At 34.0% G+C, this 15,130-nt stretch overlaps 1 protein-coding gene and 1 pseudogene across 1 annotated transcript; one reads left to right on the top strand and one right to left on the bottom strand.

Annotated features, from left to right (window-relative positions):
* The first annotated feature begins 8,951 nt into the window (after positions 1 to 8,951).
* Positions 8,952 to 12,309, top strand: LOC120167199 (annotated as a pseudogene).
* A 441-nt stretch (positions 12,310 to 12,750) lies between these two features.
* Positions 12,751 to 14,397, bottom strand: LOC120167202 (protein DEHYDRATION-INDUCED 19 homolog 3-like). The gene is made up of 3 exons (XM_039176287.1): positions 14,245 to 14,397; positions 13,634 to 13,884; positions 12,751 to 13,048 (listed from the first exon to the last, which is right to left on the bottom strand). The coding sequence occupies exons 1-3, from the start codon at positions 14,341 to 14,343 to the stop codon at positions 12,940 to 12,942; spliced, it is 459 nt and encodes a 152-aa protein (XP_039032218.1). The 5' UTR covers positions 14,344 to 14,397; the 3' UTR covers positions 12,751 to 12,939.
* Positions 14,398 to 15,130: the final 733 nt, after the last annotated feature.

Here is a 15,130-nt window from a genome sequence, read left to right on the forward strand (position 1 = left end):
ATGTGAGCATGATTAGGGAAAACTCAAACATCAAACACATTAATAAACAAAATCTTTGCAAAAAAAGAACTCTAACATGATTATTAGTCCCATATTTGTACTTTGAGCTTCATCTTCGGACAAGACCATCTTTTTAACTGTTTATTTCTTTCATAGATTCCTTAAGACATTATAGGAGCTCATTAGCAAGAACCCACATTATGAAGGTTTTAAAAAAACATAGTTTTTGGGTGATTTTTTGACCCATGCATTCAAGTATCCCATTCAAGTTGGGTTCTTAAGAAAAAACTAACATTTTTACCGAAATAATTAAATGCGGTAACCATTTGGATTAACTAACGATGTTTGTTGTACATTTTCTGTATATCTCTACTACTTTTTCGCAACAGGGGTTCTGAGACCTTCAGAGCTTTTCTTAAGATAACCTGAGACTCATCTAGAGGTAACTCATCATTCTCTCCACTTAGTTATAGTCCATAGGCATGATCATTGTCAATCTCATCACCGACTAAATCTACTATCTGACAACCAGATATATCCACCTGTCAATCCTTTAATAGCTATCAACCCTAAGACTTACATTAATCACCCTACTTCTTTATGTCATAGACATATTTACCCGCACAAATAGAGTTGAAAGAGTTTATCTTCAACCCCACACTCATTGTTTGTCGTCTTCTTCTATCATTTTCTCTTCATTCTTCATACCATTATCGACTATAACTTTTCACCTAATGTAGAGAAGATGAACCATCTAAGACCATCATCTTCCTATTCAAACAACGCTATTGAACAAATGAATCAAATTATGCCAAACTATAGAGACTAAATCATCATAACTAAACATAGTAGAGGGATCAAAAGTATAATTTTATCTTAACCGTGGAGTAACGTTGAAGAGACTACTGTATTTTTTTCCCAAAAGGTGCATGCATGCAACCTATTGCATTGTACTTTATTTCTCTCCACTCAACGTTCAACTAAATTTAAACACATGGTTCGGAACCCGAACCTGAAGGCTCGGTATCCTTGCCAATTGAAGTTTTGATTTGGTCTAAGAGGCCCCACAAAGAGCTTAAGATAAGTCTAAAAGGGCCCTATCCTTTAGTCCTAGTGCATGTTTTGGTTAAGGGCAGCCAGCCCAATCCTAAGCCATTGGCCCACATAAAGGAGGCACCCCACCCTTTTTTTGTAATTTAACAAATAAATAAACAAAGGGTATACCTTTTGATTTGGGGAATGCTTGAAAAAAAATCAAAGACACTAGTCTCTAGACTAGGGTTATGCTTGCACATGCAAAACTACATAATATTCTTCCTATAAGAAAAAGTTATATTGTTTCGAATCCATTAAATTTTATTTTTTTAATATTTAGTTTATTATATGATTTTGTCGTCTTTCATATTTATTTTATCGTTAATATTCGTATTTTTTTAACCAAAAACAATTATTCGTGATTTTTAGATGTATTTTTTAATAATATAATTTTTTTAGTTTTAATTTGTATATAGGAATGATAACGAGTTGAGTTTTTATCAATATGAATCGACTCGAGAAGCATATTCCCTCTAACTGAATTCTACCCGAGAAGTATACCCTCTTCATCCGACCTGACCCAACACTAGAAGTACATTCTCTCCACCTGAATTTTAGGATAAAAATTACATTTGACTCGACATAAATATATTAATAGTCATTTTTATTCTATAAAATATGGATCTAATTGGGAAAAAATTAGAGAGAGATGAGTGTTATAGTAACTATTCCTAATTTTTTTTTAGGAAAATATATTATTACCCAGAACGGGCTGAATATTTTTATCCTAAACTCGACTCCACCTAATCTCACTCTGAATAAAAGCTGATTCAAACTAAACCTATTTTTAAGTGATTCTATCGAGTTAGATTAGATCAACATCCGTCATATGTGAAGATCGGATCAGAATATATCATATCCGGATTGGAGCAAGAAAATGACTAATATCATCTTTCATTAACATAAGTTTTTTTTTGGGGGTAGGGTGGGGTTGGGGTAGGGACGGGCATGGGTCGGGTTTTTGGTCCACCCGACCCGAGAACAAGAGAGCCTCCACCCGAGACCCGACCCGACCAAAACAAGATTTCACCCGACCCGACCCGAATATATGACATAGAAACCCGACCCGAAATAATAAAAAATATTTTTATTCAATAAAAACAGTGACTTAATTGAAAAAAAATTATATATAGAGGGATATTATTTAATTATCCCTAAATATATAGGGTAAAATTATATATTTTTCGGATCGGGTCAATTTTTTTTTCACCCTAAACCCGACCCAAACCCAAATTTTTTTAGAAAAATCCGACCCGATCGGGTCGGGTTTAAATGCCCATCCCTGGGTTGGGGGGACATGAAATCACATCCACAGTTGTGTGGCACCATTGTAAGAGAATATGCATGTTTATAACCCATGGTTTTCTCCAAGTTTCCGTTCCAAATTAAGCATGCATGTCTAGGTTAACTCACCATGAAATTACATTGGTAACTATCGAAGTGAACCCTGATTAGGACAAGTGTCCGAACAGCATGTGAACTCATGTAGAAGTGGCCACCTTCTAGTTTGGGATCGCATGGACTCATCTGAGTGTCGTCTTAGAATATTAGAGGCTGGGAAAGTGCGATCGCATTGTGCTGTATCATAATGATAACCACTCATTCAAATATGTTTTCAGAGATGATTTATAGTGTTTTGGATTCTAAGTAAGTGGCATCGATCTCTTACCATCAAGTAATGAAAATGATTGGATGTGTAGCTGATAGACACATAACTACTCATTACATGAAGTTATAATGAGAAGTTACATTAGATAATATTATTTATGATTTTCTATATCTTACACGAATCAAACAACTTCAGTAGTTAATGATTGTTGTTGTTCTTTAAGGTCTCGGGTTTGAACATAAAATGTATATGAGTGTATGAGTTTTCAATGTTAAATGATTGAGAGTTTTTGAACATATATTATTCTTTAACATGCAGTCGAAAAAACTTGATTGAATCAGACGGTTGAACCGAAAATCAATGATTTGTCTGATCAAATCGATAGAGCAAAATCAAAAATCATAACCGATATATATATTACCCACAACGTGTATGTGTATGTATAGATTGTTGATTGGATCTTTTAGGGACAATGAGTTTTGTTTTTGTGAAGTTGATAGACACTAGCATTGTTCCCAATCCCATGATCAGTTCCCTCGCACTGTCATAAGTCTAAGAATGGTCCCAAAATTTTTGGGGTATGTGATGACTGAATCGGACAACTCAAACTCTGTTGAGAACCCTTTGTGGATAAGGAAAGATATGTGATGAAATGAGTTGCTGATAGAGGGAAACTAAAGGTGCATGATTCCATCCAACTAAGAGATAAAACATGCACTGAATCTTTATATTCTAACCTATAAAAAGATATGCAAAGCAGCCTGCAACTATGAAATGCATGTAGGGGGGACCTTTCAGCTGGTTTAGTAACTAGATTATTGCATTATAGGGCTGTATGTATAAGCTGCTTAAGGCTCAGGACCAGTAGGGTTTACTTTAGGAGCTTTCTTTTATTATAGTTGGGAGACAGGTTGTCTGAATTATCTTTTTAGCTAAAGCTTTTTAGTTTAAGAATGATTTGGATAGCTATGAAAAGTAAACATGGTTTGATGCTCACGTGATCTGTTAGAGCCAAATTTATCATCTGACAGTCATATCTAATTTTTCTATCAACTTACGAATAAATATTATGATCCTAGACCTAACATCAACGTTAAGGATTAGTATATAATTTACCATGCATGGCTAGAGAGAGGATCATGAACTCTCTCTCTCTCTCTCGATCTTTATCTCTGAACTTTTCACCGTATATAATCTTCTTCAATTCACTGAAACCACCCGTCACTCGTCATAACCACAATTTTCTCATCACACATTTCGTCAAAGAATTCAAACACAATGGTTAAGAAATACATCAGTTTACCGGCAGTACTGGGTGCAGTGGTAACCCACTATACAATGTTAAATAAATAAACTTCAACGCTAAATAAGATATTGTTAGAAGGAACAATTACGAATCTGGATCTTAAATTTCAACTTTGACCTGAATTTAGAATTGTAAAGTAAGATCATAACAAGCTTGGGCCCTTGGAGCAAATACCCTAAACCCAAGGGATTCTAATTAGGAGAGCTTTTAAGGGTATAAACCCATCATAGAAACTCGACTAACACATTGAAGACGCAGCTTTTCATTCTATTTGATTCATTAAGATGCTAATTCTACATTGGGGATGAGGATGGGTTTGCCCAGACACGGAATTATAAACGACTTAAAACCCAGAAAAAATCATTGCCATTTAACTCAGTTTGTTGGTAATTTGTCATTCTTTTAGGGATGTTCATGAAGTCTAGATTAGGGTTTTAATTACGGATGGCAATGGGTAAGATTGTATCGGGTTTTTAGTCAACCTGATTTGATCTGAAAAAATATACACTCCACCTGAACTCGATCCGATCCGATATGATCTAGAAAATATATATCATCCACCTGACTCTAACCTGACCCGAATTTTTATAGTATAAATCTGACTCGACCCGATATAAAATAAGGATTTAATTTAAAAAATAATAGAGAGAGGGGTATTAATTATAGTTATTATCCATAAATTTATTTTAAAAAAATTACACTATTACCCTCAGGTTGGGTTGGATCGGAGTTTTTTCATTCTCCATCCGAACTCAACCCGAACCCAATTTTTTTTGTTTTTGATTTTAACCTTATCAGATCAAATCAAATCATCAGTTTCCAATTAAATTGTCGTCCCTAATTGCAATCGAATCAAGTTGAGCTTGAATGGCGAAAGTTTTAGCTCGAAATTTGTTACTCAAAACATGGTTTGAGCTTTGATAAAACCTTATTATTGAACTGAAAAAGTCAAATTGATAAAATTAATGAAATTAGGGACTAAAAATTGTTTTACCTTTTTTATCTGTCAAGTTTAAAAATAATATTAAATCGAAAGATACTAAAATTTTCACATAAAACTAAAAAAATAAGTCAAATTTTGTAAAAGAGAAAACATAGAATTTAAAATTCTAAATTTTTAAATAATAGTGCCAGGGGAATTTGTCGTAACTAATAATGTATTTAGCCTTAGGTTTCCGACTATTTTTGTAATTATGATTTCGTCACTCAATTATTGTTTTAAATCATATTTAAACTTACGTTTTGATTTTATTTTAATCACTTGTCGTTAAAAAATTAACATAGTTATTGGTGTCATAATTTTTTATTTTTTAATGATGACATGACACTACTTTATGGTGGTGACATGTCAGTATCACTATTAAATTTTTAATGACAGATGATCAGAACATAAATTTTGATATGTTTGGAGAAAAAATAATTGGATGACCGAAATGAAACCATGAGAATAGTTTAGTGACTAAATATGTAGCTTACCCTTAAATTAAATGTAAAAAGTTTGGAATTTATAATATTAAAAAATACAAATAATTAAGCCTTGGAAGCGGCAATTATTGGGTGATCACGTGCTAATCAGCGAGGGCTAAAATTATAAAACAGTAGGAGGAGATACACCCAATCGAGCGTCAGGCGGCGCTGATATAACCCAGAATTGTTATTATTAATAATAAAAAGTATACGAGACTGTACTATCGACCGTACACGTGTCTATCATCTATCATCAGCTATATGCCACCGCACGCTATCGTTGGTTCGGTCAACGACGTTCCTTCATCATTTTTGCCAATTGGAAGGTTAGTCCGGTAATTTCACAATGTCTTTATCGCCGCATCGATTGATTTCAGACACGGAGGGTCATGACTCATCTGTAATTAGTATAATTTAACGTAAATTTAATATGATTTTTAACTTAAAATTTTATTATGTTTAATTAAAAATTATATAAAAATAATATATTTTATTATAATCGAAAATTTATATTATAGGAGTTTATGACTTACAACTGAAAATATACGAAGAATACAATATTTTTAATTTTAACTTAAAATCTTATGCTCTCGATAAGATTTTCGGTTACAATCGATTTTTACCTTTTTTTTTAATCTTATATTGACAAGCCATGTTTCAAAATTTACAAGAACATCTCATCCAGACCTAACGAGTTTGAACTTATAATAAAATCAATTTTTATTTTGAAAATTTAAATTTTAATAAGGTTAGGTCAGATTTTAAAAAAATGATGTTAGGTTGAATTATATTTAAGTTTAAGGTAAAAAATATAATTTGATATAATATATTTAAAGATAATTATATTAATATTTTCTCTATTTTATTTTTCCAATTAAATCTTTATTTGATAATATATATATTTAGGATTTGATGAGACCCTCCTAAATTCGAGTTAAATCGAATACATGTGGAGGAGTTTCAGCAGCGGTACACAAACAAGACTAGAGGGGGCCATGTCCCCCCCAAAATTAAAAAAAAACTAATTTTAACCCTTAAAGTTTTAAAAATTCAATTTATCCCCAAAATTTTTAGAAATTTAATTTAAATTTTATTTTTTAATATTCTTAATTAAACTCCTTCCCGTTAAAAATTCTCATTAACCTCTAAAATTTTCAAAAATTGTAGTTAGACCATAATTTTTTTTTTGAAAAAAACATTAATTAAACCTTCATAATTTTTAAAAATCTTAATTTAAACCTTTATATTTTTTTTAAAATTTAAGTTGATCCCCTCAAAGTCTATCATCAAATTTCGTCACTGGAAAGTTTAATTTTTGGGTCAAGTTCATTACTAATTCGAATAATGACCATTCCTAATTTCACACAAGATTAGAAAAAGGGCATTGTGATTTACGCTGAATCCAACTGTTTACTAAAATACTATTTTAATTGGACAATAACTTTTTATTTTATTTATGTTTTAATCCTTTAGTATGTTTAATTTTATGCTATTGGCCCTCCGTCTATCATTAATATTATACTATAATTTTGTTAATATCATGATAAAGTTTATGGTTATTTGATTATATTCTTGCGTAAATTGTTATATTAGTTCTCTTAAAATAATATTATTTATTTATATCATTTATTTTTCTTAAAATAATTGATTAATTTTTAATTTTCCCTATAATTTAATTTATATATATATATATATATATATTATGTTCTCTCTTTGTCCAACTCCAACCTCAGTTGTGTTTCTTGATATAGTAAGAAATTGCACATAAAATATTAACATTTATGGTTAAGATGATTTATTTTTAAATATAAATGACTTAAGATTTTATGTTAGAAAGATAAAATTTTAAAATTTTAAGAAATAATGAACTTATACAATTTTAGAGGTAAAAATATATTATTGATAGAAAATAAAAAATCTAAAAATATGATAATTTAAAATTTATTGAGGGTGAATACCCTAATTACCCTCTCGATCCATCCATGACTAATAGAGTTTCATATTATTTTTTATTATTTATTGCACGAATAAAAAAATTACTTAGCTCGTCCATTACAAGTGAAATCTAGGCGTGTGAGTATATTTTTTTTGAGAGTTCGGGTTCGAATTTTGATTTCATTTTTGCACATAAGTTGTCACCATCCAAATATTTTTGGATAAATTTTTGGGTAAACTGTGTGAATAGTCTCTTATATTTTCAGTCTAACCGATTCGATCACCAATTTAAAAAATAAGGGGAAATGATCCCTAATGTTATCAATCTATTGGTTTAGTCCTTAATGTTATCGATCCGTTTGATTTTAATCCCTCAGTCGTTAACTCCCGTTCAATTTTAGTCCTTCAATCATGTTAGGAACTTAAACAAAAGGGGTTAATGAAAATTAATTGCAAAGGGGCTTAAACCTGACGGACCGATAATGTAAGGGACTATTTACCCTTAATTTTTAAATTGATGACGAAAATTGGTCAGACCCTAAACAAAAGGGACTATCCACATAATTTACCCTAAATTTTTTGGACTTTGAATTTTTTAATTTGTTAAAGAAATAGATAAAATAAATAGGTATAGATAAAATTGATGCATTGAGAACAGATAAATCTCAAAATTAAAGTGTTTTGGATATAATATTATTTGATTTCTCGTAAAAATAGTTGGGTGATCAAAACAAAACAGTGATAATTAGAGTATTAAACGTGTCACTATAAAATATAATTTTACCTTATATTTAGGAATAATTACAATAATACCCCTCTCTATATATTTTTTTCAATTAAGTCATTGTTTTTATTGAATAAAAATATTTTTTATTTCGGGTCAGATTTCTAAGTCATATATTCGGGTCGGGTCGGGTGAAACCTTATTTTGATCGGATCGGGTCTCGGGTGGAGGCTCCTTTATTCTCGGGTCAGGTCGGGGTCAGGTCGGGTGGACCAAAAACCTAACCCATGCCCATCCCTAGTTGTAACAAACTTTTAGGAAATTTTCATGAGTCCATTATGCACTTATTTTTGTTGCTCCACTACAATTTGTGTATATTGATTTGTATTGTTAAGTGTAATGATGTCAAATTTTGAAATTTAACATTTATAATGCGGATGTTATGTTGTTTTGAGTACAAAATATGTTTCACAATTGATTTATGGATTTTTTTTGACGTAAAAGTGCATCTCGACTACGAAAGACCTAAGATCTAGAGACTCTTTGCACTTCGATACGTCTAGTGTCTTTTAAAATTAAGATGTCTGTTGTTAATGATAGAGTGATTTGTTTGTAATAATATTTTAATTAATTTATTTGTAAGTTTTAGGGGAAAAAGGACATGTTTGTTACCAGACCTATAATAAGGTGACCTTGGATGTAATTTATCCTTAATGTTATCAAAACGTTTTCTTATGTTCCCATTTCCCTTTTTCTTTTCCCTTCAATACAGCAAAAATATATAAGAAAATAGCAACGTAAAAACAGCTAAAAAGAAAGAAAGAGAAAAGAAAAACAAAGTAACAGCCGAAAAAAACAAATTTCCACAGCAAAGCAGAAGAGACCAGATTTTTCTTTGTTTTTTCAGTTGCCTTCCTCCTCCAGGTAAGAATTCTCTCTCTCTCTCTCTCTCTCCCTTTATTTTTAATGAATATTTGAATTATTGCCTCCTTTTTTGGTTTGATTTTAATGAAAAATAATAATATTTATGGCGGCTTTCAGTTTTTTTTTTGTAATACTTGTGGATTTTCTTTGATTTTAATGCTCAAAGAATCCTGATTTGAATGGTTGGAAATCATCCGTTTTCTCTCTTGAAGGAAAAAAATCAAAATTTAAGAAAAGCTAACGGTAATTATTTTTTGGGTCTGGTTTTTGGTGAAGTTGATGATTTGTTTTTTTTTTCAATGTATGCTTTAATATGTTGCTTTTTATGATCTGGGTTCTCTTTATTTTCTAAATTTTTCTATGGTATGAGATCCGTCGGTGATTTGTTTCCCTTTAAAGATTCGGATTTTGATTTGCATGGAGCCTAAGGAAGAAGCAAAGGAGCTGCAGAATCTTTGAATTCATGATTTTGGGGTTTAGTTTTGAATCGAAGAAGATTGATATTTATCCGGTCGATTAGGGATTCATTGTTGGGTGTTTTTCCTCTTTTTTTTTCGGGGTGCGAGGATAGATGGTAACGGGAGGGAAGGTTGGTCATAGAAGCAATTTTAAGAAAAGGGGTAGATCGAAGGAGGAGGATTCGGATGGTTCGGATGAAGATTACGTAGTTTCCGATGAGGGGAATGAAGAATCTGAAGATGATGTGGTAGAGTATTGTTCTTCCTCATATGAATGTGCATCGGAAGAGAGTTACGACGACGAGGAAGAGAAAGTGATGAGGAAGGCTGATAGGTTGAAAGCTAAACAGATGCGTCCGGCAAGGAAGAGGAAGATTGTAGAGAGGAAACCGATAAAGCAGAGAGGTGTTTCGGATGAAGAAGATGATGAAGATTATGAAGTGGAGGAAGAAGATGATGAAGAGGAATATGAGGTGGAGAAGGAGGAGGAGGGGGAAGAAGAAGATGAGGAGGAATATGATGACGAGGAAAACGATGTTGAATTCACTTTGGATGAAGAAGATTGTTTTGATGAGGAAGAGGAATTGACTGTGACAAAGAAGAAAAACAATATGAAAGTTCGTAAGAAAGGTTTGCGGAAAAAGGGTCATTCCAAACAAAGGAAAAAGACGAAGAAATCTGCAGTTTCTAAGAAGCTTTCAAGAAACCGGGGGAGGAAGAAACGTTTGTTGAAAAGGAAAAGGAGGGTCGAGGAAGAAGATGATGAGTATTGTGATTTTATAGACACACTTCGGTTGTGAGAAAAAAGAGCAAAACAAATGGAGGACGCAGAAACAAGGCGTATGTTGTACCGTCTGATTCAGATTTTGCATTGTCGGGGGCATCTGACTATGAGTACACCATCTCAGAGGAAGAGAGAGAGCAAGGTAAAGAAACGAGCCGGTTGTGTGGAAGTTTGAAAACTAGTTTGAGGAGTTCATCATCCTCTAAGATAATTGAGGAGGTTGAGGAGCTAGGCCAGCATAAGAAACCTCCAGGAAGAAAGGGTAAGGAGAAGGTAGAAGAAAAGAAGGCTGAAGTAATAAAGTCAGTTTGTGGCATTTGTCTCTCTGAGGAAGATAAGCGAAGATTTAGGGGTACATTGAACTGCTGCAATCATTATTTTTGTTTCACCTGCATTATGGCATGGTCCAAAGTGGAATCTCGTTGCCCATTGTGCAAGCAAAGGTTTGAAACAATCAGTAAGCCAACTAGGTCAATGGCAGGGGTTGATTTGAAAGAGGTGGTGATCCAAGTCCCCAAGTGTGATCAGGTATGTTATATTTCTCATAATAATTTTCTTTGTTTTGTTTATTACTAGCGGTTTGAAAGGACATGTTGGTCTTATGCAGGTCTACCAACCGTCTGAGGAAGAACTCAGAAGCTATCTAGATCCATATGAGAACGTCTTTTGTTCTGAATGCCACCAAGGTGGGGATGATGAACTGATGTTACTGTGTGATCTTTGTGATTCATCAGCACACACCTATTGTGTTGGTCTGGGGCGGGAAGTACCTGATGGTAATTGGTACTGTGATGGTTGCAGGCCTGTAGCTCTTGGTTCCTCTGGTTCCCAAGTTCAAGATTCTTTGCCTGACCAAAGAACAAACAATTTATACAACAGATTCTCCCCCGTTGTAATTGTAGGAGAAAGTTTAGACTCCAACGTAGTGCCTTCACCTCGTATGCCTTTAACTCCTGGTTTTGTGGGTATTTCATCTCCTAGATTTCCTAGTGTAGATGTTACAGCTGGTTCTCCAGTATCTGGAGCTGGAGCACCGACTCTGACGGGTAGGCGATGGTTGCACCGCCAGATTCAAAATCTCCGTTCGATCAATAGGATGAATCTTATGGCTGGTAGGGGCGATGGAATACCAGCTGTTAATACGGACATTGATTTTGTAAATTCTCACATAGATCAGAGTAGGGGACCAACAGTTCAACAAGCTAGGATACAAGATGTTGGTACTCAACCACAAATAGTGTTTGAGGAGAGGTCACAGGATTATCCCTCTTCTTCACTGCAAAGTAGGGGCTTCTTTTCTTCAAGGTTGGATCACTTAAGAAGGCAAGGAGTTCAAGATTTGACGACCCCTTCGTTAAGTACACCTGTCAATTTGACTTTGTGGCCTGAACTTGCTGGTATGAGTTCAAATGAGCAACCCGGAATAGCAGCAATGAATCAAATATTAGGCCTAGTACTCGTGATTTGCCTTTTTCTGTTAGAGATGAGGATAATGTTTCAGTGGCCAAGGAACAATTGCATGCAATGGTTAGAAGCCATTTGAAAGCCTTTTCCAATGGTATCGATTTAGGTAAGTCGAGCTCCGTCTTGAAACTATTGTTTGTGAATGATTTTTGCAAGTGACTTTAGTAATTGAGTCTATCTTTTGTGTTTTTGGAGACTTTTCAAAGCCTTCTATATGTATATGCAGACAATGGTACTCTCAAGGACATAACAACCAGTTCCATGCATACCTTACTGGCTGCTTGTGGGCTTGAGCATAGGAGTAGCGAGGTTCAAATCGTGCCTCCGTCATCAATTTGTGTGCACATTGAAAGAGTGGCAGCTGGACAGGCAAGCTTAATGAAAGGTTGTTGCTTAACTTGTTTCGATTCTTTTGTAAAAGATGTAGTGAAGAGGATCATGGATGCAAGATCCCGACGGTGGTTAAGTTTAGGTCTTTAGATCTTTGATGTGGTAAATGTATCTCTCTGCGTATCTTTTCGAGTAGGACTTAGAAGCAAATTAAAAATTCCAACATTTTTTCAGTTGATTTATACTTACAATTCACTGACATTGAGCCCGAAATGTGCTCTTTTCTCATTTGATCGATCACTATAATAGATTGTTTTGAAGGGCAAAGTCATTTTCAGTATTGCATGCTACTTGCATTTAGTGCTTATCATCTCCTCTGAAAAAGAAGGCGTGGGTTATGTATACCCTTTCGATTTTGCATCTAGTTTGTGCAGGTAAGTAAACCAGTCATGCTACAGCTCGGAGCGCCATTTATGCACACCAATTTACGTCCGAAAATTCGTGCAATTGTTAGTCGACAAAAAATGATATACACAAAATGAGGGGCGCTTGATTTTGCATGTTACTTGAAAATAACAAACCATTCTAGAATTTAAATTTAATTTTCTTATTTATCAAATATGATCATGACCTGAAATTGAAAAGATGAAGCCCTAATAAACTAAAGAGTCCACACATGTATTACACTCATCCCTACACCTTATTCCAACATCTTAAGACATCGACATATTCAGCACAAACAGCACAACAACCCCGTTGAGCTTAGCCCTCTTCGCCGTCAACTGTGTTGACGGCCGTTGGGGGTTCAGGTTCACAATTGCAGCCAACCATATCCTTATGGCATCATAAGATATCATCGAGAATTGTGGATAACCGCAGCCCTTGAACGAATTCACATTGTTTTGCCTTCTCTTCCTGATCCTTGACTGAAAGAGGGGTTGACTGCACATTTCTGTTATCAAAGCCAAATATTAGAAGAGAAAGCTGATAAAAGCTTTAGGAAAAGTTCATTGCCAGAGGACAAATCCAATACTAGATCATCATCGGTCTCATTGGAATAAGGTCGCGGTACCGAAGCAGATGAGAAAGAATAAACACAAACTGAAAACTGAGACACTCAGCCTGATGACTAATTATTAAACCGTTCATTCATATTAGTGAATATGGCAAGGCATTTGACATTAGCATAGAGTTTTATAGCCTGCTCCAACTATCTTGCTTGAAAACCCGACCAATATGCGGAACTTTTGAAGAGAGGAAAATATGTCAGAAAATAAAGACAGTGAGATGGAGTCCTTGACTAAAGATACAAGCACATGACATAGTGCTGAACATCTATTTCTAATTAATATTAATAAAATAAAGTCATTGCATGCTAATAAATTAAATGTATGTTGAATTCGCCTCCTTTTCTCAAATAATGGCATGATAGATGGCTTATCATTGAGAAACAAAAAGGGCAACCAGATTTGAAACAAGATTCGCTACTTTCTCCAGATAGAAAGAACAGTCAGATTTTAAACACACTACAACTTACCTCTCTGACTTATTAATATCTGAACTTTTCTTAGCTGTGCTTGTTTCGCTAGAAAACTGAGGCTGAACACTAACACGATCATCAACCATGGGCAAAATAAACGAAGACAACAGTGGATCAGGTGCGGAGTTGGATGAGGGTGCTATACAAGAAGAATACCCAAAGAGGGACTGCATGTTTCCTTCTCGCGGCTCCTTCCTCAGAAGAGAAAGTGTTGAATGAGATCCACTTCTTCGCGACTTCCGTTTGCGCTGCATGTAACCACTCGTTAAGGAAACGAAGATATATTAATCAAGTCCTAACAATGATGCAACCATCATACAACAAAGGCCACAAATAAAGGTAGGAATGCTGCAACTGCTCCATTATAGTGGGATGGGGGCAGAGGAGTCTTCTTGCATACTGATTCAATTGTAAATCGATAAAAGGAACAAAAGTGATAGATTTTCTAGTACGATAGAGATCCAACAGTAAAATCCTACAAAATTTAGCAGACTCCAATATGATTTCAAGGTTGATGTCACACAAAAAAGCATGGGCTTTAAACAATTTAACTATGAATTCACAAGATATTTCAACATAAACATTAGTAACTTAATACGCAAGGATACCTTGAATATATTTCCATGTTGTAAGGTTATATGTGCAACCATATCTACTCCCACCCTCAATGCACAGACAGGACATACCTGCAAATAGAAACAACCCATCAATCCATCATAAACAGAGTTTAGATTCGGTAAACACCTTCCCAATTATAGTAAAACACTCTCACACACCGAGCAACATAAGAATCTACAAACAATAACTATAAAAATCCTTTACATCAAACTTACATATAGGAGACCAATCTACTATTTGTCCAGCCAGGTCAGTATTAATATAAAATGTGTAAATCAACAAGGGAGCCAATTTTTCAAGTTAGCCGAATTGGAGCTTGTAGTCCAAAACTAGTTCATATTATAACTATTACAATAGCCATTTAAGTAACATAGTAACTTCTGAAGCAGAAGCTTAAAACTTCAACAACTTGGGTCCATAACAAACAACTATAACTATTACAATAGCCATTTAAGTAACATAGTAACTTCTGAAGCAGAAGCTTAAAACTTCAACAACTTGGGTCCATAACAAACAACTCCCTTTCCAATTCCTTTTAATCTGACTGATAATAATTCACAGCTTTAGTTAAGTAAGCTTTGAATAACTCTTAACTAGAAGTACCAACAAGATAAACTTTCTTATAAGTTGCAACTAACAAAATTAAAGGAAAAAAAGAAAAAGAGGATTGAGAAATACCCCATTTTTCCAAATATTAAATCAACTCTTTTAGAAGGCAAAAAATAATATACTAAAAAGGCTAATATTTTCTTAAAGGGTTTCCAAGTTTCTTTTTTAAAAAACGGGTTTTAAGGATTACCAGATCGTGATTGAAGAGCTGATTGATGATACCTCCAAGTAGTTGAAGAAAGACAAGCAGTGAATGAATCAACATCC

Source organism: Hibiscus syriacus, unplaced genomic scaffold (genome assembly GCF_006381635.1).
Source record: "Hibiscus syriacus cultivar Baekdansim isolate YM2019G1 unplaced genomic scaffold, ASM638163v2 tig00111671_pilon, whole genome shotgun sequence".
Taxonomy (NCBI): Eukaryota; Viridiplantae; Streptophyta; class Magnoliopsida; order Malvales; family Malvaceae; genus Hibiscus; species Hibiscus syriacus.